The sequence below is a fragment of the Blennius ocellaris genome (genome assembly GCF_963422515.1).
Source record: "Blennius ocellaris genome assembly, chromosome: 2".
NCBI classification, from domain to species: Eukaryota; Metazoa; Chordata; class Actinopteri; order Blenniiformes; family Blenniidae; genus Blennius; species Blennius ocellaris.
In genome coordinates, this window is record NC_137651.1 from 6,654,436 (window position 1) to 6,678,747 (window position 24,312).

Consider the following 24,312-nt stretch of genomic DNA (forward strand, 5'->3'; position numbering starts at 1 on the left):
TGTTTTATTCTTTATTTGATTAAAATATTTGAATATTTTGGTATTTGTTTCATTTGTTTTTTTTAAACTAAAATCCATAATTACCACAATTAAAATAAAATGTTTTAAATGTTCCAAAGTAGTTATTTGTAGAAGGGATGAAACAAACTTGTCAGTTCAGTTTTTTTCAGATGCTGTAGCAGGTGGAACTCTGGTGGATTCCAACTCTGGTGGAACTCTGGAATGATTCAGACTTGATCTGAGGTGTTGAAGTGAACTGATAAATAAAATGTGACTGATTATTAAAGTTTGTGTTTAAAAATAACATTTTCAGTTAAATTTACACTGAACATGTAAACTTGAGACCAGCAGGTCTGAATCCCTGAATGGGAAAAGAGGTTTTGTTAATAAAACCTAAAGTCAAACAGAAATAAAGTTGTTTTATTAATCACATCGTAATTTTGCACCCCCAAAGACAATCTGGTCATTCGGTCAAAAAGTGCTCAGATGGGATCAATACAGTTGTTAAAATAAAAAGAATAAATCTCTCAAATGAACTTAAAACATAAACTCATCTTTTAGTCTGTTTTATGAAACGATAAAGCGTGTCTAAAATTGCTTAATTTCGTACTTAATATAATAAAATGCAAGATATATGCTGGAGATAAACATTTATTTTATTGGTAAAATGCAAATGAGAAGAATAACTTGAGTTACTGATTATAGAGCTTAATGTAGAAAGAGAATGACAATGAGGGCTGTGACCTGATCCTTTAAAATATCCTCATTGTACTTAACACTACTAAATTTGTAGAAACACACACACACACACACACACACACACACACACACACACACACACACACACACACACACACACACACACACACACACACACACACACACACACACACTGTTGGTTTACTTGTGTAAAATGCTTGAATTCCTATTCTCGGTTAGAATTACCGTCGACGCGTCTGCATTAAAAACCAAAGTGACACAGGACGGACTCAAGGCGCCGCCGCGTCTCGTCACTTCCAGAAGCCTCTGTTGTGATTCACGGCCTCGAGGAGCCTGCTCCTCATGGTCCTGTCGACGGGGTATCTGCCGTACATGGGCAGCAGCAGCAGGCAGTGGCAGGTGAGAGACTCCGGCAGGTGAAGCTCGGTGGCGTCGAGCAGCGGCGCCACTCTCATCTCGATGCTCTCCATCCCCAGGAAAGGGACGCGGTCGCAGCCAGTCAGGAACACTGCAGACAACGGCAACACAACAGAGCTCCGCCATTGGTTCGGTATTATAGAGCAGTGTTTTTCAACCTTTTTTGAGCCAAGGCACACTTTTTTGTTTGGAAAAAATCTGGAGGCACACCACCACCCGAAAATGTTAACATTTGAAACACTGTAGCCTATATTAACGATATAAAGTCATTCTCATCAAAGTGGCACAGTGGTTGAAAAACACTGTTATAGAGGAATGGTTCACGGGGAAATTTAAGAAGAAAAAAAAGTTATGTTACATACAGAGGAATTTTTTCTTCTGCTCCTCGGTCAGGCTCTCAAACACGTCCCAGAAGATGATGATGTTTGGATGCTCTGCGTGGTAGCCTCCTTCATAAACAGTGTTCTGGGCAGGAAACATAATATATATATAAAAAACGTTACGTCAAATGCTGCTTGTTTGTTTTTACTAAATGTATGAAGCAGATTAAATCAATTGGACAGGAAGCATAATAATAAAACTAATAATGGGAGCTCATGTGTGATACTGTTATTGTAATTCTCTCCACATCGCCCTCACAGTACAGATGACAAATATATAAGGTTAATAAAGGTTAAAGGAAACCTGTGCGTCATTAATGTATGGTAATGCACACATCACCATACAGGATGCACAGAAGAGTAAAAGGTATGTGGTTATTTTTTATTATAAGAAGCTGTACAGGTATTAAATACTGATAAGAATTGATTTTTTAACTTTAGATTGTGGTTGCTTTTTAATATTTTAACATCCACTGTAAAATAATGAGGACTGGTGTTTAATATCAGATTTGCTGTAATAAACTGGGAGGGAAAAAACTAAAATGTAAAAAACTCTTGCATTCGTCACAACGTATAGCTCGCCGGACTGGAGATATGAGCGCACCGATATTGTATTGATATGAAATAAAAGAAATTAGTTTTAATTGTTACGTTTTCTTGTAATATCTGCTTACATTCGACAGGTATCTAGATAACAATCCAACATAAGAACAAATGGAATCGTTGCAATCTGGTATCAGCAGTTGTACATCCTGGAGTTTCCTGCACACCTGCTTCAACACCTCCCAGTCGGGGTTTTCTTGTCCCACCATCACTGACTGCAGCTCCTCCGGCTGGAAGAACTCCACCACGTTGATGTCGCACACTTTAAAAAACCCTCGCTTGAACGCCTCGAACACGCCGTCCACCGACTTGTTGAAGGCATAGTCCACATAGGCGGCCACAAATTCCTTCCTACGGCGAACAAAAACAGAGAACTTGATGCAAATGATGTGCATAATTCTATCGGGAGGCTTCATGTTAGTCATACATTAGTCCAGAGTTTCAAACACAAGAGGGCAGCACGTGCAGAAAACGTACAACATAAGGATTGTCATGTCTATGCGGGATGTGAGACTCACGCACCTGTTTGACCCGGTCACCAGTTTCCCTGCTTCTTTGGGGTCGAGCTCCACCTCCTCACCGCCCCAGGACACCTGTAATACATACTGCAGATATTAATATTGCAGAGGATGGCATCATGCCACTGACAGATAACATGTAAACAAACGAAAACAAAAAAAAAGCTTCACAAAAAGCTGAGTCAGGAAACATACAGTGAACGTAGTCTCCAGAGACTGCACCTCATCAGTACTGTACTCCTCCAAAATGCACCTGCAAGACCTGAAGACAGAAAAAAAAACAAACAAACTGTGAATCACTGTCTAAAGCTGCACTGCAGTGGCATCCAGTCATGTCAAACACATGAAATGGACTTCACAAAAGTCAGCCTGCAAGTCCAAACTGAGGATGAAAAAACACATCTCAAAAGAAATCATGGCATTAGTACAAAATTCCCACAATATTATATTACTTTACAAACACACACAGCAGAATATAAAGATTTGATAACATTATAAGAAAAACTGAAGATATGTACAGTTAAATAACCAGTACACTTCATCACTGTAGGTTAACTTGAACTATTCAAAATGAATCAAACAATGATTTCAAAATTCTTCTTACTCTGCCACTACGGGTTGAAACTCCTTCATGTCGTCCAGCGTGGGCTGCACATCGAGCAGCTTTTTGAAGAGAGCCAGAGGGAAGGGCAGGTGGATGATGTTGTGGTTATAAAGAGCCAAGCCGCACAGGATCCCAAACAGGAAGTACCGCTTCTCCTTCACTTTTGGCAGCTTTGGTTGAGGGACAGAAAAAAGAAAATGTAATTTCGCATCACTGAGCAGGTTTAGACGCAGTAATAACACTGAAAATAAGTTGATGAACAGTGTTCCTTAGTTCAGAAATCCTCCTGGTCTTACCCGGGGAGGAAACCAAAGCAGAGTCATGGTGTCGTTGTGCATGAACATCCCCGATTCAGGAGCCATCAGCTCGTCAAAAATGTGAAGGAAAAGGTCCTTTTTGTTCACGTTCATTAACTTCCTGTCGTCCACAAACTGCACCTGGGATTAAAAAGTTAAGCAACACTTATAATCACATCCCGTACACTCAGGAACATTTATATAAATTAAAGGGCTACCAGAATAAAAAGGAATGGAGAATAATGCCAAGATCTTATTCATTATAATGGACACGATGATGACAATCAATAGTAGATCACACATTTTAACAAACATTGTCAAAAACATATTGAAACACAGAAGAATACTAACGTTGTTGTGGAAAAACAGCCTGAAACTTTCCCTCACGGCAGATAAATTGAAATAAATCCAAGTGTCCTGAATATCATCATTGCAATCATAAATATCAACATTTCTATTAACATTTTTTACACTTTTTTTTTTTTTTTACATCTTACATGATTACTAGATTGGTATTTTCCCTAAATTGTATTCCAAATCTTTTTTTAATGCACTAGTTCATTTCTTCAAGCTTCACACTAAAAACTATGTCAGGCAACATATGACAAGAAGATCTGGAAGCCACATTCCACCACAGGAGGCAGGTTGAGATGTTGGGAGTACCAGAAGCTGTCTCTGGTAGGCGCAGTCCTCGGCGGCGTTGAGCTGTCGGAAGGTGTCCTCCAACAGGTGGGTTCGCCTCAGGGTGAGCTGGAAGACCGGCGCCGGGGCGGAGTCGGTCGGGTTTTTCAGCGCGAACTCAGGCCAGGCCAGAGCCATGTTGTGAATGATATGATGCACCTTCTGAAATTTAATGGAGAAGAAAAGAAAAAAAAAACATGAGGGGAAAATTGAAAATGTATGAAGAGTCAGAGCTCAGAGAGGAAACCCGGGAACAAATGTTTGAGGGAAAGAAAGACAAAAGATAACTGACACATTGAATTGAATGAGTGTGAAGAAATGAACGTGAACATCTCAGAGTAAACAACACTAACGCTCCTGATTACAGTTCTCAAAGTTAGGGAAACATTTACTGGATCAAATTGTGTTTATTGAGATTCAAAAGATAAAATGAAGAAAAGCAGTTCTTTTTCTTAGACCCTGATAAAAAGATGATCTTATATTCAGACAAATATAAAACATTGTAATGTACTAATGCACCTAAAATATCAACCGTCGTTGTCGTAGGACGCATTCCCTCAGCTGGACCATCGTGAATTTTATTAGCAGATTTTATTCTTAAATTACTTCTGTGTTCAAGTTTGGACTTCAAATGTGGGTTTTCTTTTTTTTTTGCCAAATTCTGATTAATTTGCCATATTTCACTCTAAAGTGTCCGCTGATCTCCTCCAACCCTGATGTCATTTCAAGAAGCAATACCTTCAGAAAAAACGCGCTGATGTTAAACATCGCCACCTTGCAAATCAGAGTGAAAACGAACGGGTAGCGGCAGAAGATGGCAGGAGTTTGTTCATGATCCTTGAAGAGAAGAAAGAAAACACCGTCATTCCAGGAGAATCATTCAAAGTGAATATTCAAGACACAGTATGACCGAGAATGTTTCGGTTGTTTGTTTGTTTTTACCTCCACCGACGCGTACATTTTCCAAAGGCTGAAGTCCTCAAGTGGCACCACTGTTCTATTTAGTTCCTCCACATAAAAGGTGCTCAGTGGGACTTTGTAGGACTTTCCAACTTTGTTTGCCTGTAAATTAATATTCATCACAATAAAAAGGAACTTTAATTAAAGAAATACTACCATTTGGTATTTCAGAAACAATATTGGCATGACTGAAGCGTGGTTATGTAGCAACAATATGAGCTTTCCACACAATTATTGGGGATTTTATAACAATATGGGACCAATGATTGATCTTTTAGAAACAAAACAAAAAAACCAACAACAACAAAACCCCCATAAAAGGTCAAAGTAAGACTTTTAAAGTCCACAAGCACTTTGCTAAACCCGCTGATGGTGGCTGTTGAATACTGACTTTGTGGAGGAGCTTGAGGGCGTTGAGCAGGAATCTGATTCCCGGGTTGTGAGTCATCAGGAGGCCGTTCAGGAGCATGAAGACCAGCGCCTTCTTGAAGACCATGATGTGCATCATCAGCATGTCGCCAGGCAGCGAGGACCACAAGCTTCCTGCAGGATTAGATGTGAAAAATGTGTAGCAACCATCTCCGCCGACATTCTCACAGCTTATTTCTGAGGCGTTTACTTAGCGTGGAGAGAGTTTTCTCGTTGAGGTCTTCAATGACAGCAGCCAGAGGTAAAACCATGGTCATGGCGCTGGAGTCCTCCAGCAGCAGGGGGCAGTTCAGCAGCAGCAGGAGGATCTCTGGACACTTCAGGTCAGTTCTTGAAGCCACCAGCAAGTCAATCAGGACCTTCACGTTCACCTGCATGGACAGAAGTTAGATGATATCTCATGGAGCATTAGCTTTAAATTTCATTTTATCATTGTCAATTTCAATCCAAATATTTCCATCTGCTCCTCACTGATTGTTTGATCCACGGTATTTCCAGCAGCCGGTCAAAAGTGTGACCGGCGGCCTCGAGGTCTACGGTCAAGGCTCCTGCTTCCAGCGGCGGCCCACTGACATCGAACACATCGATACAGACAAGTGAGCGTCAATAATCTCAGGCTGAAACTTGTTTCATTCAGCTAAAACTTGGGAGTCAGTTAAAAAAACTCACTCAGCCTTTGTGAAACTTGCAACCAGACTTGAACTTGTGAAGAACATTGCTGCGATTTCTCTGCCACATAAAATATGAGCAAAATGTTGTGAACACCCGGCAGTTGTGGGAGATATTTAATGCAGGCCGAGACGAAATGGTCACCTCTTTGCTTCGTTGTTGCCATGTTTCAGTGTCAGCCATTTCTGCAGTTTTGCTGGATCGAGTCGACCAATTATCTGTTCGTGATTTATTTCCTTGAAAGAAAGAAAAAAATTAATAAATAAAAAAATATATATATATTTTTCTTTTAATAATCATTCACTGTAAAAATCTATGAAGTGTTGTACCTGTGCAGGTGAAGAGTAGGTGAAGTTTGTGTTCCACCCAGCTGATATTTTCATGTCTGGTGAATTTGAATGAAGCCTGTTAAGTCGTGTCCATTTAGATTCATTACAATCCAACATCTCAGTGTTCAGCACGTACGCACCAGTGGGTACGGCTGCTGAGCTGTCGGCGGTCCAGGGAAGCTGAACCAGAACAGGACTCAGACTGCAATCTGTCGTTCCGCTTCCAAGTTGACGTTTGGACGCGTTGCCGAAAGCCCACAGCTGGCCAGAGGTGCCTAAAACCAGCGTGTGACGCCTGGGAGGCAACAAATGTGTGAATTAAGTAAAAAAAGATCTGTTTACATCCTGTCTTACTCACTGAATTCACTTCCTAATGGTTCTCCAACAGTAACATGCATCAAGCCTGGAGTGATGCCCGAGATGTGAAGAAAGTCTGTCATCTCTCTCCCTTTTATTTTTTAAAAAGTGTGTTGCTTCAACGAGCCAATCAGAAATCAAACCCTATATAGTGTCATCGGGGGTTTAATCAATCCCAATCAAGGTAGACCCTCCCTTTGACCCTCTCACAATCAGGCAGCTCTGCTCTGGCACATGGCACCAGGAGAGGAAGTGCTTCCTCATCTTCCCAAGATGGGCATGTGTGGGCGGAGCCAGTCCAGCTCACACAGACACAGCAGATTCTGAATGCAGCTCCTATGATCCAATATTCAAATGGAGAAAACAAGGAAAAGCTGGATTTGGGGGCGATAACCTGAGAATGCAATGTTTTTGGACCAACAAGACCCACGTCAAAGTGTTGAAAAGGTGGATAATATGATTCCTTGAAGTGACGATAAATATGATTGAATGATTTTGAACTGAAACAAATAACCCTGTCTCCACTAAAGCGTCACTCACCTTCCACATGCAACCTGGCAGGCGGGTCCGTCCAGACCTTCCACCAGTCTGGGTCTCACTTCATCCGCAGAGGAGTTGTGACCGAGCTGACCATGGCCGCCCTCTCCAAACGTGAAAACTCTGCCCACCTGGAAATCACAAAGCACCATTAAAAAAATTTTTTTTTTAAAAACCTCAGACAGCCACACGACAAAAAAAAAAGATATTTTTTTCTCCCCAGCCTTCTCCAAAAAAACCTTCGTCCACACGTGACTATGAACTCGGCTCAACACGAGGCTTAAGGGCATGTAGTACACATGCCAGGCCTTTAGAGGCGCTGTGACTTACCAAAAACACCAAAAACTCTTAGCTTGTAGTCCCTGATTGTTGTGGGTATTTGATGACATTGCGGACCACGGTGGGGGGAGAGGGGGGCAATTGCGTAATCTTTTTTCTACAGATGATCGTCTTTGCCAACAGCACGAGCTGGGGTTTTACAATTTCTCCACTCTGGGACCCGTGTAAAAAAAAAAACAACCTGTTTTCACACTCCTAAAACACCCCCTCATGTGGATGACAGGGCAAAAACAGTTTATTTAGGTTAACCAGCTTCCTGGTGTGGACGGCCCCGAGTACAACATAATTATCCATTTTCTGGAAATGGCAGGAATGAATGTCATTGAATGTTTTAGATTTGCTTGAACCTTTGTCAACACGGCCGAGTGTGACTCTCCACAGCTTACGAAGGAGACGCCCAGAGGTCTGAGAGCAGGAACCATGCAGACGTTGAACCTGCCTGTTGAAGACAAACACAAACACAGAAACAGATGGATAAAAAAAGGCTTTACACGCAAACTAAATTTTTAGTACCGACGTCTACCTTTCTCATCCACCCTGTTGAGGCCCAGCTGGCCCGACTTATTGGCCCCGCAGCAGTAAACCAGGCCCGGCAGAGTGAGGAACAGAGAGTGGGTCCCTCCGGCGGCGATCTGTGTCACCGCCACGCCGGTCAGAGCGCACACCAGGTCGGGTATGTACTGCAACGTCACCTCCTTCCCCAGGCCCAGCTGACCGTGACTGTTCAGACCCCACGAGAAGACGTCTCCTCCTGGACAATAACAACATGAACTCTCAGAAAACTCAGGTAATGCTTTGTCTTACTCTACAGTAATTCATTCATAAAAGTAGTTTTCAAACCGCATACGTATGTAATTTCAGGCCATCTATTCTAAACTACAATAATCATACATTATTAATACTGTTGGGGAAATTCAATTTTTTTCTACACTGATCAATTTTGACCAAGTTTTTCTAGGATCAGTCTCACTGAGGACTCACAGTGGTGACACGTCGGCTGTGGGATTCGAACCTGCAAACTAGGGCCCGACCGATTAATTGGGCAATTTTATCAGCTGATTATAGACATAAGAGAATAATCAGCATCATAAAAAAAACAAGATTAAAAAAGACCAAAAAATGTTTTAAATGAGAAAAAGCAAGAAAAAGGAGAAAAAAAGACTGAAAAAAATCAGAGAAAAGTGAATAATCTGTCAAAGTTGGTCAATTGATGCCTATGTTCACTAATAAAATTCAAGGTAATATGGTGTTTTTTTTATGTCCTTTCCTTGTGTATCCTATTTGTCATGACAATAATAAAAAATATTTGATACATTTTGTATGGTATACAGCGACTGCTGCGTTCAATGAAGTTGACTCATATTTGTACAAGCGGTGGGGTGAGGTGGTGTAACTCCAATATTTGCTCCCAGCTCATGCACATACAGTATGTCCATGTCTCAAAGATGTCCCGCCATCGAAGTCTTACCTTTGGTCAATGCCAAGGAGTGTGAGTTTCCACAGGCAACCTGAATGATGGGAATGGGCAGTTGTATGGGGACCTGACTGTATAACGGTGAGATAAAAAAATGGTTAAAATACTTTAAAAATAGTTTTGCTCTAAAATGTATTCAACTTGAGAGTAATTACCTATTGTATTATTGTAACTGGGTTCAATTAAATAGATACTAAATTATTAGCACACAGCTTAATTGAAGCTTTTATGACACAGGTTCATGTTGTTACCTCAGTGGGACATGGATCACGGCTGTAAAAATAGATTGCAGAAGTGCACTTGTAGAGAAACTAGCGGAAGCTGAGCTGTTACCATGGTCTGTAACTGACTGCTGGGTCATTGGGCAGCAGCCCCCGCTGTCCGTCCCCTTCTGCCCCCCAGGAGAAAACCTGTCCAGATCCACACACAGCCAGACAATGGTCCTGACCGCAAGCGATCGCCACCACGTTGCCCAGACCTTCCACATGACCTTACAGGAGAAGACGGACGGAGAACATCAGAAGGTCCACTGGGACGATCAGACACTGAGAACTTGCAGGTGTGTTATTCATGAAGCAGGAAGTGTTGGTTAGTGGCTTGCAGGATTTTTTTCAATAAGGAAACGCCCCTATTGTCAGATAAATAAAACACTACAGGAGCTTTCTGGATGATGTCATGAAGGGTGGGCCTGTGTCACTTCCTTGGGGAACGCCAGAGAGTTTCAGACTGAGAGAAAACTCTTTTAAACAAGAGGGACAGCCTTAATTAACAGTTAAGACAGTAGCTATAGCCCCATGTATGAACACCTTTTTGAAATTTTTATCTTTATGTTCTATGTCACAAAAATCAGAAACACATCATCTTGAACATTTTTATTTTATAAGATTGGACGATTTTTCTTGTATTTTTTCAAATGGAGGCACTAGTCATCACAATTAGAATCCAAATAAGATTGAAACTGTTTAAGTGTAGATTAAAAATGATCTAATGATTTAATAGTCTTCAGCGTGTGTGTGTAAAATAGAGTAAAGTATAAAGTTGTAGAATAAAATCAGTAACTGTTTAGATCTTTTTGGTTAAGATCAAGTCTTTCATCTTTTATAACCTTCGATTAATGGAATAATTAACGTTCATATATTTGTTCACTATATGTCTATATAGTGTTGTACTTCCAAAGACTATTTACCAATATTATATAAAATAAAGATTTGATTTGATTTGCAAATAACCACGATCAAACTCGGTGTAAGTTTCTTTCCTGGCTGACTCTGGTAGTTTTCATTCCGGCACCGAGGATGAAACGAAACCGAAACTCTGCCCACAAATAAGACTGCGCAATGTTAGAAGGATGCAACAAACCCATCAGGCATCAGAGCAGCAAAACAGGTGAAATGGGTTGATTTTCAGTCAAATCAAACACTTAAGAGGCAATAAACTATACATACATGTGCAATTCCAACAATAACTGAAGGACTATTATTATTATTATGTTTAATTACTCACCCAGTTTCTTTCCGTCAGTATTCCTCCTCCCCAGCTGACCCTGTGAGTTATGTCCACATGACAAGACGTCTCTATTGGCATTGAGGAATAAAGTGTGACTCTCCCCGCAGGAGATGCTGGTGATGATGCCGGGGACAGTCCAGGACGCCGGGCTGAGACCCCCCCGGGGACCGAACTGTCCACTGGAACTGTCTCCCCAACAATACAGCTGCATGTTTCAGAGCTTCACACTGACTGAGGCGAGATCAGGATTCAGGAAAGTTTTATCAACCAGTGCTGCCTTCATGGGCTGTCGGATATTATTACGTCGTTCCTTTCAAGCACTTATTAAAACTCTTCATTTTGTGATATTAATACATGAAATATCACTTAAACAAAATCCGATTATCTTAAAAAGACCATACTATTATGTTTTAAAAATAATGTGACACTTTTATTTTTTAAAACAACGCAAAATCCTTAGACGTTCACATTTCCGAGCTCCATAAGTGGACCGAAATGCAGCATGACAATCGCCGCCACATAATAATAATAATAATACTTTTTTTTTAAATCGCACCATGTCAATATATTTAAAAGCACAAGTTTTATTAAATGATGTACAGACAAAATATTCTCTTTTCTGAGAGGTAAACTATTTTAAAACAATTAACCCAAGAACAAAAGACATGATGTAAATACACCAACACAACGTTGTTTACAAACACAAACAACAACAATGTATTTCAAAAGAAAACAATATCTGTTATGTACAAGAAAACATGATTTACAGCATAAACAACCATACTTGGATCTACTCCGAGTGAGGCACAGAGCAACCAGGCAGAGGTTTTGTTTTCACAGAAATGAAACTTAGAGCAGATAAGCTTATTTACTTATCTCTGTACCCAGTGGAGGACTTGTTATGTTTTCCCGATCTCACAACAGGATTGTGTTGTGTTGTGTTTTCGTTGCTTAGTTCATGTAAATACGGCAGTGAGTTAATATAGTTTAGTTTAGTTTATTAGTTGTAAGTTGGCAACAAGGAGTGATGAAGGTTTTTCACTTTTAAACGAACAGCCTATTTGTTGACAGAAATAAATTCCTCTGAACTGTTTCTGTAATCAAAGATAAAGGAGATGAGAGGGCGGACTCATAAGATGTATCTGAGTGCCCATGTTGAGTTTTGCGCTCTGGACAGTAGCACTTCGCCGATAGCAAAATATGCCACTTCTGTACCTACTTTCTTCCCTCACTTTCTGACCCACTTATTATGTTGTTATTGTGAAACACATCATAATATTTGACTGAGTGAGATCAGCTGAAACGAGAATATCAATCTTGAATATATTAATATTATCAAGTTTCGTACTGAAAAAGCATCCTTAAGTTACAAAAAAACTCAATGACAAATCATTTTTTTAAAGATTTATTTCTAACAATACTATTGAAGGAATATACAAGTTAAACATTTGATTTCTGTGGGACAACTGAACACATTGTATTGTTATCTTCCTACACAGCTGGGATTTCTCCCACTGCTAAAGTTGGGAAAAACAAAACTATAAATTAATGTTCAGGGACATCCCAAGTTGGTTGGCGATGTCTCCTCAGTGCTCCACTCTGCACAATTCATGGTTAAGGTAAGATTGGAACAGATGAGAGGTCAGAGGTCACTTTGGTCCCACAGAACGTCAAGCTCTGAGAAGAACCAGTTTTAAGCAGTTTTAGAGACAAAGGAATGGCAACTTCACCATAGCAACGCATACATTACGAGGAACTGACCAATGTGAGGTTGAGGTGTCATATGCAAATGTATAAATAGGGACCACGCGTTGCAACGGGGCCCTTCTTCATTGTAAACCCGGCCTATATACTTGGGTCTGCAAGGAAGAACGGTCCGAGCTCGTATAATGCAAACTCTGATATATGGAATTTTGTAGCATTGTATAATCTGATATGCATTTTTGTAATCTCTAGTTTGTGTGATTATTAAATTCATTATTGAAGAAATTAACTCTCTTTCTGCCTCTCCCGGATCAAACGAACACGCAGGAATTCAGGGGAACACAGGTACGAATTCCAACATTATTTATACATCAATGTGTCCCTTTCCACTAATCTTAACTCCATATAACAGTGGCGGCGGCTCGAGGAAACCAGCAGGTTAAGTCTTTATCAAAAAGACACTGTTTGCCTTGACCGTTTGAATCTCCCTGGCTCCTGAACAACTCCTTCTCATTGACGTTGAAAACGGAGTAAACAGCTAGAGACCCGTCTTCCAAACCTACAAACACATGCTGTCCGCGGACGACCACAGTGAGTGGGCTCTTTGACAGACTCACGCTGCCGATTGTTTCTCCATCAGACAGTCGGACGACAGTCAGGACGGGCCTTGTGTGCAGGAAACAGGTACAGCTATCCTCCAGGCTGGGTGGTTGCGATATGTACACAGCGAAGCGGCCATTTTTGTCCAAACAGGCTTTAATGATGCGCCCGTCACTTCTGAACTTGCACAGTCTGACCTGAGAAAGGTCTAGGAGGTTGATGGTGTCGTTATCCATGGACAGCAGAGCGTAACTGCTATCGGAGGACATCTGGAAGTCTTGTGGTTGACACAGAAATGTTTCCGGCAGCTGGAAGTGCCTGCACGCCGTTTCCTCGGCTACATTCCAGGTGTACACCGCCCCCGAGGCAGCCATCACCAGCACGTAATCTGGGTGCTGTGAGATTGTGTGGAAGGCAACGACGCGCTCCGAGCTTTCCACGCAGGAGAAACGCTTGCTGATGGAACCCGACCACAGATTGGCAGCCACCAGGTCTCCGGAGCGGCGGCCAATGAGGAAGGTGCCTTCGGGCGACACCTGAGCGTCGGACAGGTACAGGTGGATGCTGCACACGATACTCCCGTGCGCCAACCGCCAAACCCGCGAGAGCCCTCGCTCAGAAATGCTCACCCCAAAATGACTGTTTGGTGTGATGAGGATGTTCGTCGCCCTGCTGCCACTGATACGCACAACGTTGTTGCCGCCCTCTATCTGCCAAACATAAATCTCTCCCGCAGAGAGTGACACGAGGTGGACGCCGTTTGGCGAAAGCAGCAGTTTTTCCACCGGACCGTCGTGCAGGAAGTGACCGTGTGGAAGTTTCGAGTCTAAACGCCATCGCCACACTCTCTCTGACCCATCAGCAGTGTAGAACCACTTCCCTTTTGGTTCGACCGCCACCGCTTTAACGCCGCACATCATTTTTGGACTCGTTCCCGCGGCGGCGATCATCTCAGAATCCCACGCCGTCAGACAGCCGTCACGGGCGACAGAGATGAAATCTGTGGCCGTCTTGAGGAGCGAGTGTGGCCACTTGTTCATTTCCAAGGAGAGGACACACTCCCCGGAGGTGATCCTCCACACCAGGACGGGAGTGCAGGTTTCTACAAGAGCCAGCAAAAGATGGCCATCCTGAGAGAGCAGGGCTTGACTGAAGGCTCTGCTCTGTGGAGCCAAGAACTGGTCCCATAGCTCCCAGTTACAAGTATCATACAGAGTAACCTGTTCAGCTTGACACAACAGAAGAGTGTCAGTCTCCAGAGAATAATCTGTACCGAGGATTTCGTTGGATTTTCGATTGCATATTTCCTTAACAAGTCTTGGTGGTTGTGTTTTGGCTGCCACGTCCCACAGGGCTACACTCCCGCTCCTGTCAACACACGCCATCTCGAAGTGATCTTCTTCCCTGAGGATTATTGATGCAACCGCACTTTGGTTGGAGTTTGAACAGGTGCCAATCAGAGTGTTGCTTTCCAAGTCAAATATGGACACTGTGCCTTCGTCCTGCCCACAGTACGCACAGCGGCAATCAGAGGAGACGACCACGCAGGTCACAGAGCTCTGACACTGGAGATAAGTCGTGGCCTCACTGTGAATGTCAAACACACTCACAAAACTCTCGTCTTTCCACCACATGAGCAACTTTTTCTGACCAGCAACAAAACCTTGGATTTTATTCAACTCATGGTTTGATTCAGACACTGGCCTCAGAGGGATTTTAATCTTCTGAAACCTCTCCGGACCCACTGCATCGCACACATAAAGTTTGTGGCATTGCGTCGCCAGCAGAAGAAGATCTCCGCTGCTCTTCACTCCTGCGAACTTCAGCTCGCTCTCCTCCCACGCCAGCGACAGTTTAGCTAGTTCGCGACTGCAGCCTTTCCAAATCCAAGCTGAACCGTCACTTAAAACCTGTACCACGACCCCGCGCCCTGCAACAGCAGTTTCAGTCACACAAAGATCCTTGGTTTTATTGTTGAGTTTTAAATACTGGATGGGGAGAACAGAGGAAGGAGTGGGACAAAGGGATATTCCTAACCCACTTCCTCTCCGCCTCCTGTCCAGTCTGACGTCTCTGACGTAAGCCTTTAGGGCGGGAAAGACCTCCAGATAGGGGAGGAGTCCCGACTCCATCACTGCACACAGCTGCAAAGGTGAACTCTGCAGGAAACAAGCAGAGGATTTTAAAATGCTTGCCAGGAGGAGTCGTTCTCTTACAAACTCAGACCGGGCCGGGTCCTCGCAGGACTCCAACATGGCCGCCAGCTCTGCCAGAAGCCCAGCCTGAACCATTGCCTGGTGATAGTTGAACGACATGAGCAGCCCGCTCTCCAGATCCTCCCACTTCCCACTTTGTTTCAAGTGATGAGGAAGTTCTACGACTCTCCTCAAGCTCACCTGGCCAGCATCACTGAAAGCAGTGAGCACAAACGTTTGGCTGGATGCTTTGTTTACCTGTGAGGTAAAGGCATCACTTCTGTTGGATTCATTGCCTCCATGAACCTGGCGCCCGCTGAAATAATCCGCCATCTCCGTGTGAATCTCTCTCCGCACCTCCTCGCTGCCTAGAAACCTTTTAGCCACGACCAGCTTGAAATGCCGGCTCACCCACTGGAGAACCTGAGAACCTGCAGCTGTTCGCATCACCAGGAAGCTTCTCAAATCTAACAGGAGTCGCTCCACGTCGACTTGGGCCTCCTCACTCCCGCTCTGTCCGCACAACAGATCTGTTAACTCGGAATCGGTGAGCCCGGCACGAGACAGCGTGAGGACGGAGACGGCACGTTCCACCAAAGAGGAGCCGTGTTTGTGCCCGAGGAGATCCAAGAGGGTGGAAATGGATGAATGGACACTGTTGGGCAGAGACGAGTCAGTCACATCTGAATCTGGGGAGAGAAGGAGAAGCAAAGTAAGGTGGTGAAGTCGGAGGAGTTTTCTTTTATATCAGATCAGAATGATCAAAAACACACAATATCTTTTGCTCTTTGCCATAAAATTCACTTCATTTAATCTTGTCCAGAAGCATCATCATGAGGTTGTTCTCTTCACTCTCTTGGACGGTTTTTAAAATGTTCTAAATGTTTTTAGCGACAATATTTTGTGATTAAAAAAACAAAACAAAACGTGATTGACATAAGGTGTTTAAGTCAAAAGGTTGGTACACTTTTCATGTAATGCACTTCTATCTGCCACATGCTATAACTTTTCAGAAGGTTCATCAGCACACAGAGTATTCTCTGTGGGGTTTACTCTCATCAATGCAGTTCAGTGCATGAGCAACTCTGCCCCACTTATTAATCATGGTATGGTGGTGTAGTAGTTAGTACTTTGAAATGAAAGTGCAAATATGATCGGTTGCTTGCATTTTCTCTCTCTGCAGTCTGATTTCTTCAAAGCCACAGACCAAAAACATGTGTATGAGGTGAATTCAGGTGAAAATAATTATGAAATTTAGTACTCAAGTACTACTACTATTAACTGGCAAATTCAAGTACAAGTAAAGGTATCATTGTTGAAAAATACAATTACAAAGTAGTTTGGATTTATTGGATTATAATATTTTATTTACCTGAAATATAAAAAAAAAAAAGGTATATGAAAATGGCAATATATCAATTTTGTTGCCAGCAAATTTTTACAAAACTTACTGGATACAAAAATAAAGATGAAAATTTTGGAATATGCATTCAAATTGTGAGTGCATTCAGTAGCAAATTAGTTTCATCCATCTGCTGTCCATATGTCTAAAGAAATTGCAACTATCCTATATATAACAAAATTACAGTAATGTGGGAATCTTTAATTCTCTACTTTCACCCCTGAAGAACAGGACTGGAGTTGAATGTGACGGATGCAGCAACTTTGTAAAGTAGTGAGAGTCGTGTTGCTGCCTTTAGTCTTCACCTGGCATCGTATATTTTTGGCTTAAAAGAAGAATAACTAAAAGCAGAGTCTGTGTGTTGGTTATACCAGAGCGCCAGAGCGATGTGTGTGCGTGCAGGAGTCGAGCATAGAGAGGAAGTCCACAGCAGCTCAGCGCCTGGTTCACCAGCGCTTGCTGTCCTGAAGTCACCCTCCTCCCTGAACTCCTCAGCAGCGATGCCAACATCTGCACACACTGTTTCCTGTCCACCCGCCCCAGCTGGACACGCTGGCACGTCGACTCCTCCACGCCGCGCGGCGGGTAGTGCAGCTCCACGGCGTGCAGGAGGCATGTTTGGTAACATGACGCTGTGAGGATGAGCTTGACGTGCGGAGGGAGGGGGGAGGGGAGGGTTTGGATGACCTGGGAACCAGAGCTGTTCTCCAGTTGGTCCAATCCGTCAAGGAGGAGCACGAGAGGCCGTTCCTCCGACGGCAGGAGGGTCAGCAGAGATAAGATCAGTTCTTTAAGATCAGACAGACAAATATCTGGTTTTAGGAGGCTGGAGTGGAGTTCTTTGGGTTCAAGGTATGTTTTGCTCCCCTGATTCAGATCGGGGCCATAAAAATGTCCGTCAGTGCCAGGTTCATGGTGGGACTGCAGAGCAGATGTGGCGCTGCAGCTGGATTGGAGCTCGCCGGTGTTCATGCTGCAGCTTCGATCTGTCTGGTTAGTGTGGAGGCAGACGCCGGGATCCTGCCTGGAGGAAGACGTGTGATATCTGTCAGCGATTTGACTGCAGAGGCTGGACAGCAGATGTTTTGGAGACGAATCGGTTGATAGGCTGCAAAGATATCCGATCACCACAGGATCGCTGTTAGTGCACCACGACTGTATCTGTGGAGACAAACAGATACAAGACATGGTTGTGTATTTCAGTCAAACATGCAGATTTGTGCTAAATCATGCTACAATGTACGTATGCTTTATTTTTCTTCTTCTAATGAATTCGCGTCGTTTCAAACCATACAGGTTGCATGAGTAAAATATTTTCTCTGGTAATTCATATAACTGGAAGTCATAGACTGAACTGTTTTAATGTTAGTCGATTTTCACGTATATGTGTGTGTGTGTGTGTGTGTGTGTGTGTGTGTGTGTGCAGACCAAATATTGTTTGTACAGAAATGTTGTTATATTTATCTTTTTTAAATACAGATGATTGCAACACATTGAACTGAATATGTGTGTGCAAATCAACATGTGAAGGTATCAGAATAGCTATAAGGAAACACTCGCAGCCCTTTTCCTGCAGTATGATGATGCCTGCCGTCCTCTTCCAGAGAGGTTTTGTGCTTCAAGACAGCAAATGGAGGAAGTTGAGTTCTGTCACATGCAGAATGACAGAGACTGATGCTTTTCGTTCCCACTGGACGCCACCATCATTACACTAATGGATTTTGGCATGTGAAGAATAATACTGATATTTGATTTAAGGAGTCTTGGTGTTTTTTTCCTCAGAATAAAGACATGACACTGAAAAGACAGCCTGTTACACCGTACAGATTTTCTACGCCAGACCCCGATTATATCACCACCTCATTTTTCATAGCGGATTTCCCAGAAAAAAAGAAAAAAAAACCCTTAGTCTTATATTTGTGCCAATATGGTACCATCAATTGTAAATACAAAAAAATAAATAAATATTGATATACAAATAATCATCAGTTATGTTTCAAAAGCTTTTCTGTTGTGATTTTTTTGTATAAATAAATGAAAATGGGTTTGACTTTATTCCACCTACTTTCTGAGTGCAGTGTGCGACCAGGACTGTCTTCCCTGTGCAGGGGCCTCCTGTCACCACGAGAGGGCGCTGCTGGTCTCTCTGCTCCACATAGGCTCTGACCTACAAGCAGTCATCAAGTCTAATCACAGCTTAAGAAGTGAAGAATATGCAAAGCATGACTTGTGAGCTGTGTTTGTGACACTCTTACTGCATTTTGTGCCTCACCTGTTCCTCCTCTGGTTGTAAAACCTCATACAGTCCAGACAGGAGGTCACACAGCTCCTCCTGCTCGGCCCGCTCCCTCCTCAACGTGTCCCCTCTGGTTTCTGGGACGTTCAAGCCATCGATCAGCCTCGCCAGGTCGCAGTAGACCTGCTGGCACAGGGACTCGGCGTAGCCCCGTCTCCGGTTCGTGGTGTAGCCGTGGCGGGGGTCGCACTCTGTGGTTGTGGTGTAGACCAGAAGCTGGCGGGCAGTGACGGCCTCCGGGAGGAAGGTGTCACACAGGTCAGACAATAACAAATCTCCATCGGGGAGCGCTGTGGTCGGCAGGACTGTATCAGAGGTTAAAGCCTGAAAACACAGAATATTTATATATATATATATTCACATTTTCATCTGGCATGCAAAAGTCAGCAAACCTTACTGCGAGAGAAAAATCAACAAATTGAAACAAGGAGTCGCAACTAAACAGCTGGGATAAAACTCCTGTAACTGTGTTTATTAATTTCCTAATAATAATCATCTACCAGTATATTTCTGCCAAAAACTCGACATGTAATAGTAACACATTATTTTATCACAATTCCCGAAACTACCTGGAAGAGTTAACACAAAAAATTATGTTTAGGCCCTTTCATTGATGCACGACGACTATGAAAATACAGTTAAATTCAGAAAAATGTGGAGAAAAAACCCCCAAAAAACATTCTTTTACCTGGACACGAGGCTGCAGCTGTTGCTTTGCTAGTCTTCCTTTCGCATTGACGACCTTGTTGACGTAGACCAAGCAGCGTCCAACGACGGTCTCGGGACCGTGTGGTCGCTCGGGACAGTCGTCCAGAGCGAATCGCAGGTCTGCGTCAAGAGCTGAAGACAAATATCGATTACACATAAACAACAACAACAACACAAACCATATGCATTCCTCAATCGAGTAAATGAAAGGATGAAACTAATAAAATATAAATTACTGCGTTAAAGGAAGTTTGTAACATCTCTAGTTTGTAATTACAAGCGAGAGATGTGTGTCTCCTGTCTAAGACACAGGAAGTGCAGAAAGCCAGTGTGTATTTCACCTGATCTGTAGAAGTGTTGGCCTCTCTCCGGGCTCATCATGCCGCTCTGCACACTCAGACTCACAGCAGTGTGAAACACCCTCCTCATCTCCTCTTCTCGACAACCCCCATCAGCCTGCACAGCAACAACAGTTCAAGGAGTCCGGACGTAAATTACAACTTCATTTAATTCATTATATTAACTATTATTTCCAAATGCTTGTTGGGAAATGCGATGCATCATCTGAGGATGAGATTAATATCTCCCATTTAATTATCCGTAACCTTCTCTGAACCTTCTCCTGCTCCCCCCCCCCCCCCCCCCCCCCCCCCCACACCTCCCCAGCAGGAGAGCCCTAATTATAATTGCTAAATGAAAAGGAGGCAGTGAGTGTTTCGCTCACTGGAGGACAGCAGGCGTGTCTGGGTGACGGAGTCCTGCAGTAGGAGGCGGGGATGCTGTTCTCGTCCCTGTGGTACTCCGCCTCCAGCTCCTGGGTGCTGAAGCCCACCTGCTGGCTCTGGTGCAGCAGCAGCTGGTACTGGGACACCTCCACCTGGGTGGGCAGGCTGGCTGGGCCATACTGGTGACCGATCAGGGTCTGTAACGCCGCCGTGTGGCCGCAGAGGAAACAGCAGGAGGAATGAACGGATTTATGACACTCATAAAAGCAACAATTTTTTTTTTTTTTTTTTTTTAACAGTTTCACCTTATGTGCCCCTGCCTTTACTTTGCTTGATTAAGGCACAACAGGAAGTCACCAGTTGGGTTCATCACAATATGAGAAACAGTACAGGGCACCGAAAGCTCTGTGTTGATTATGATCACGATTGTAAGGGGACTTTCTGGGTATTTTGTAGTTTTGGTTTGTACAGTTGCTTTAGAAAGAGAAAACAAATGGAAGAAATTCTACATTAGTTCATTGTAGTGACGGATCAGCAGTGAGATTTGAACCCCAAATCTTCCGGTGAATGACTATTGATGACTATATGAGCTATTTATTTTGCAAAACAGAGAGACGCAGGCTCAAACAATGAAGATTTGTTTTGATATTTAAATATGTAAGACTGATACTGAGCAATATGGCTGCTGTGAGCTGGTGATGAGATTCAAGCCTCACAGCTGAGGTTACCATTGTAGCCACCTGAGCAAAACCATTGTGACGCCCACCTGCTGCCCATTGCGCCACTCTGATGCACTGAATGCTGACCAAATGTAGCTGTGTATTCGTTGTAAATATGACCAATAAAAAAAAAACCCAACCATCTATTCATTCTAGCCAAGCACACCATGTCCCAACAGCTATAAAAATGTCTGTTTAGATTATTTTTGTATCAAAAACACCTAAACTGTAACTCTAACTGTAGATATTCAGTCGTAGGTCCCTATAAGAGTGTTCAGAAGAACACATTGAAACTGAGACGATGAAAGTCTCTGAACTTTCCTCTCTGCTCCTTGAAATACAAAATATGATGCCGGTTCATAACAGATTAACAACAGTTAATCCACCCTAGTCAGCTGCAAATTACCCACTGAGGCTGGTGCCAAATTACAAGGAACCCCAGCTGCACTGTTCTGTATGTGTGTCGCCTCAGAAACATAATGTATATAGTCAGTTCTTTTTTTTTCACTGAAGGATTTAGAAAAGCTATACTTTATCAAAGCTCCGCGGTGTGGAACAATTAAACCTTCAAAATAACCCCAGTCGACAACCTTTAAAACTCATGACCGGTTTTCTTTCGCTGAGCTTAATTTACCAGTAGAAAAGGCCCGGCTGAGCTTTCTCTGCAAGCCCTTATTAGCTCCCGTCTGGTGTTTTCATCTGGCCAACGCCCAGGATCCCTGGACTCAAAGGGATCTATCAGCTGCAAACAAAACAAGCAGAGTTAAAGGGTTAACAACAACAACAACAACAACAACAACAACAACAAAAAGAGCTGAGTAAAGATTGAAACAGAGAAGAGGACGGGCAGGTTCAGTAGAGTTTATCTTCCCTCTGTCTAATTACACATGCTGCTCAATAGAGGCCTGGCACAATGCTCTGATTGAAGTGACCCGAGGGTGACACACACACACACACACACACACACACACACACACACACACACACACACACACACACACACACACACACACACACACACACACACACACACACACACACACACACACACACACACACACACACACACACACACACACACACACACACACACACACACCTTTTGTGAATGACTTGTTTCGACCCACCTGCGTCACTCTCAGAAAAAGTCTGCAAATGATTTTCCTCCATATTGTATAACTTGTTGTTTTGTGCTTTTTGTTGCATCTAAACTAAAATAATAATAAAATAAAAATCCTACAGTGATGCAGAAAAAGCTTTATTAATAGATTTTGACTTGTGACTTTTTGATATCACTTCTAATCATACATTATTGTTTATTGTAGACATTTGGAGTAGATTGCAATGGTCATTTTTGATTTGTGTGGTAATGCTTAGTCCTTTAAAATAAGACATCCAGATTTGTGTGTGGGAAAGTAGAGCCCACAAATACTGATTATGAAATGTCGATCGTTTCCCTTCAAATGCATTCAAATGGAGGGAGGAGAATTTATTTAACTGTAAATGGTGAAATCTGTGGCCAGATTACAGCAAACCTGAAGAACAGATTTGATTCTGTAAATGAATATAATCTGTATCTTTGTCTGGGAAAGTCTGTTAGTGACATGTTAGGATTTAACTCTTCCATTTAAAAACATTGCAGTGATTTTCAATTAATGGTCAAATTAAACATCCTCATCTAAACTTTGTAAGTCATTTATAATGAACTTCCAATCAGCAGTATTTTACACATATAGCAGTGACTGTAAGATCCCGTCGGCACAAAAATGAACTGGTAAAGTAGCGTGTTTTCTACACAGCGAGTCGAGTTTATGTAAATGAGGTTTGCTTCTCACCCTGACCTCCAGGCCAGTGGAGTGTCTGCATTGCTCTCTAAGCCGGGGAAACACAGTGTCTCTCAGAGCTCTGCGCTCCACCACGCTGTCTGCACACAAACAGGAACATAAACAGGATGAACACAGACAAAAGTTAACTCAAAAGAGGAAAGCCAGCAGCTGCTGTGGCGTGGTGGATCATTTACATACCCTCAGGGTTGGAGCACAGGTAGATTTTCACACAGGATGGACGAGGCCCGTCTATTTGTTTCCCCTCAGAGCGCATGGCTCTTACACTGCTATTAATTAAAGCAAGAAAAGTTCTGGCTGGAGCATATTCAACAACCTAAATGGTTGAGGGATGCAGGTTCTCCTCTGGGCCCTCTGGCTCCACTCAGGAAACTCCTCTGTCCTCTGATGGTTTATACTGTGTTTTAATCACGCCCACTTCTCCTCACACACATACACACACACACACACACACACACACACACACACACACCAGATACTCACTTCCTGTGTAAGTAGAACGAAAACACACATCATAAGCACAAAAGCAAACACTGACACACCATTTTCCATGTTTTTTATTAATTAACATTTGTACACAATAAATACAAACTTTATTTTTTTTTTTGTACAGCCAATAATAATATGCAGAAAGACTTTTGCACCTGTTCTCATTATTGTCATCATGGCAGCAGCCTGTCAAGAGAGAGAAGGCCAGTTGTTCCACCACATCTGTGCTGCTTCACGCAAGAAAAATAAAGAAATATATAAAACATTTAAAAAAGAATAATCTCCAAAAAAAAAAGAAAAAAGAAAAGAGGCTCATACCAAATGATTAAACACCGCGGTGGACCAAAGGGGCTGTTATAAAAGGAAAATAATCATGTTCAAAGTGACAGCGGGCAACAGAATGTCCTAAATGTTATCTTTGACAGGGTGGCTGACGGAGCTTCTTTACGGTGGGACGCTGTGCGGACGCGGCTCGAAAACCATAAACTTCAAAACAAGTTTGAAAACTGTCAAAAATAAGATCTCAGAGAGATCAAGGAGAGGCTGCTTGTGGGGAGTGGCCGCACGGCCTCGCGGCAGCGGAGGAGCGATAGGCTTGTATGAGACATTGTGATGTCTGCTACACTGGATGGTTTTTTTGTTTTGTTTTTCACGTCGCTTTCAAAAAGGGAAACCAATAAATGTACTCCCACAAGAGGACTTTCCTTCTGAGCCACACGACATACGGATCCTACACAGCAGGTGCTGAACATCAGAGGTTTTTCAAAGTGTGGGCAGAGTCGCCTCGCAGATCTTCACTGTGGTGCAGCAG

At 42.9% G+C, this 24,312-nt stretch overlaps 2 protein-coding genes across 2 annotated transcripts; both read right to left on the reverse strand.

The window, feature by feature from the left end:
- Positions 1-452: 452 nt before the first annotated feature.
- LOC308143255 (putative E3 ubiquitin-protein ligase HERC4) lies at positions 453-11,033 on the reverse strand. Its single transcript, XM_080513994.1, has 23 exons — positions 10,817-11,033; positions 9,647-9,803; positions 9,308-9,384; positions 8,363-8,590; positions 8,187-8,278; positions 7,504-7,631; positions 6,747-6,901; positions 6,607-6,662; positions 6,422-6,513; positions 6,278-6,337; positions 6,080-6,176; positions 5,799-5,979; positions 5,571-5,722; positions 5,162-5,281; positions 4,958-5,056; positions 4,202-4,381; positions 3,539-3,679; positions 3,243-3,412; positions 2,834-2,900; positions 2,643-2,713; positions 2,288-2,471; positions 1,500-1,602; positions 453-1,228 (listed from the first exon to the last, which is right to left on the reverse strand). The coding sequence occupies exons 1-23, from the start codon at positions 11,028-11,030 to the stop codon at positions 1,011-1,013; spliced, it is 3,042 nt and encodes a 1,013-aa protein (XP_080370120.1). The 5' UTR covers positions 11,031-11,033; the 3' UTR covers positions 453-1,010.
- A 1,885-nt stretch (positions 11,034-12,918) lies between these two features.
- Positions 12,919-23,268, reverse strand: LOC308137132 (NACHT and WD repeat domain-containing protein 2; the record flags this gene model as incomplete). Its single annotated transcript, XM_080505706.1, has 10 exons — positions 12,919-16,007; positions 17,092-17,881; positions 18,786-18,887; positions 18,993-19,340; positions 19,705-19,856; positions 20,066-20,180; positions 20,449-20,646; positions 21,803-21,910; positions 23,004-23,092; positions 23,193-23,268. The coding sequence occupies 10 exons, from the start codon at positions 23,266-23,268 to the stop codon at positions 12,919-12,921; spliced, it is 5,067 nt and encodes a 1,688-aa protein (XP_080361832.1).
- Between the last annotated feature and the right edge of the window lie 1,044 nt (positions 23,269-24,312).

Coding starts and splice junctions, on each gene's coding strand:
- LOC308143255 (XM_080513994.1), bottom strand. CDS start 11,030: ATGCAGCTGTATTGTTGGGGAGACAGTTCCAGTGGACAGTTCGGTCCC. Junction 8,591..9,307: donor CTCCTTGGCATTGACCAAAG/GTAAGACTTCGA, acceptor GTTATTGTCCAG/GAGGAGACGTCTTCTCGTGG. Junction 6,663..6,746: donor CTCAGCAGCCGTACCCACTG/GTGCGTACGTGC, acceptor CAAATTCACCAG/ACATGAAAATATCAGCTGGG.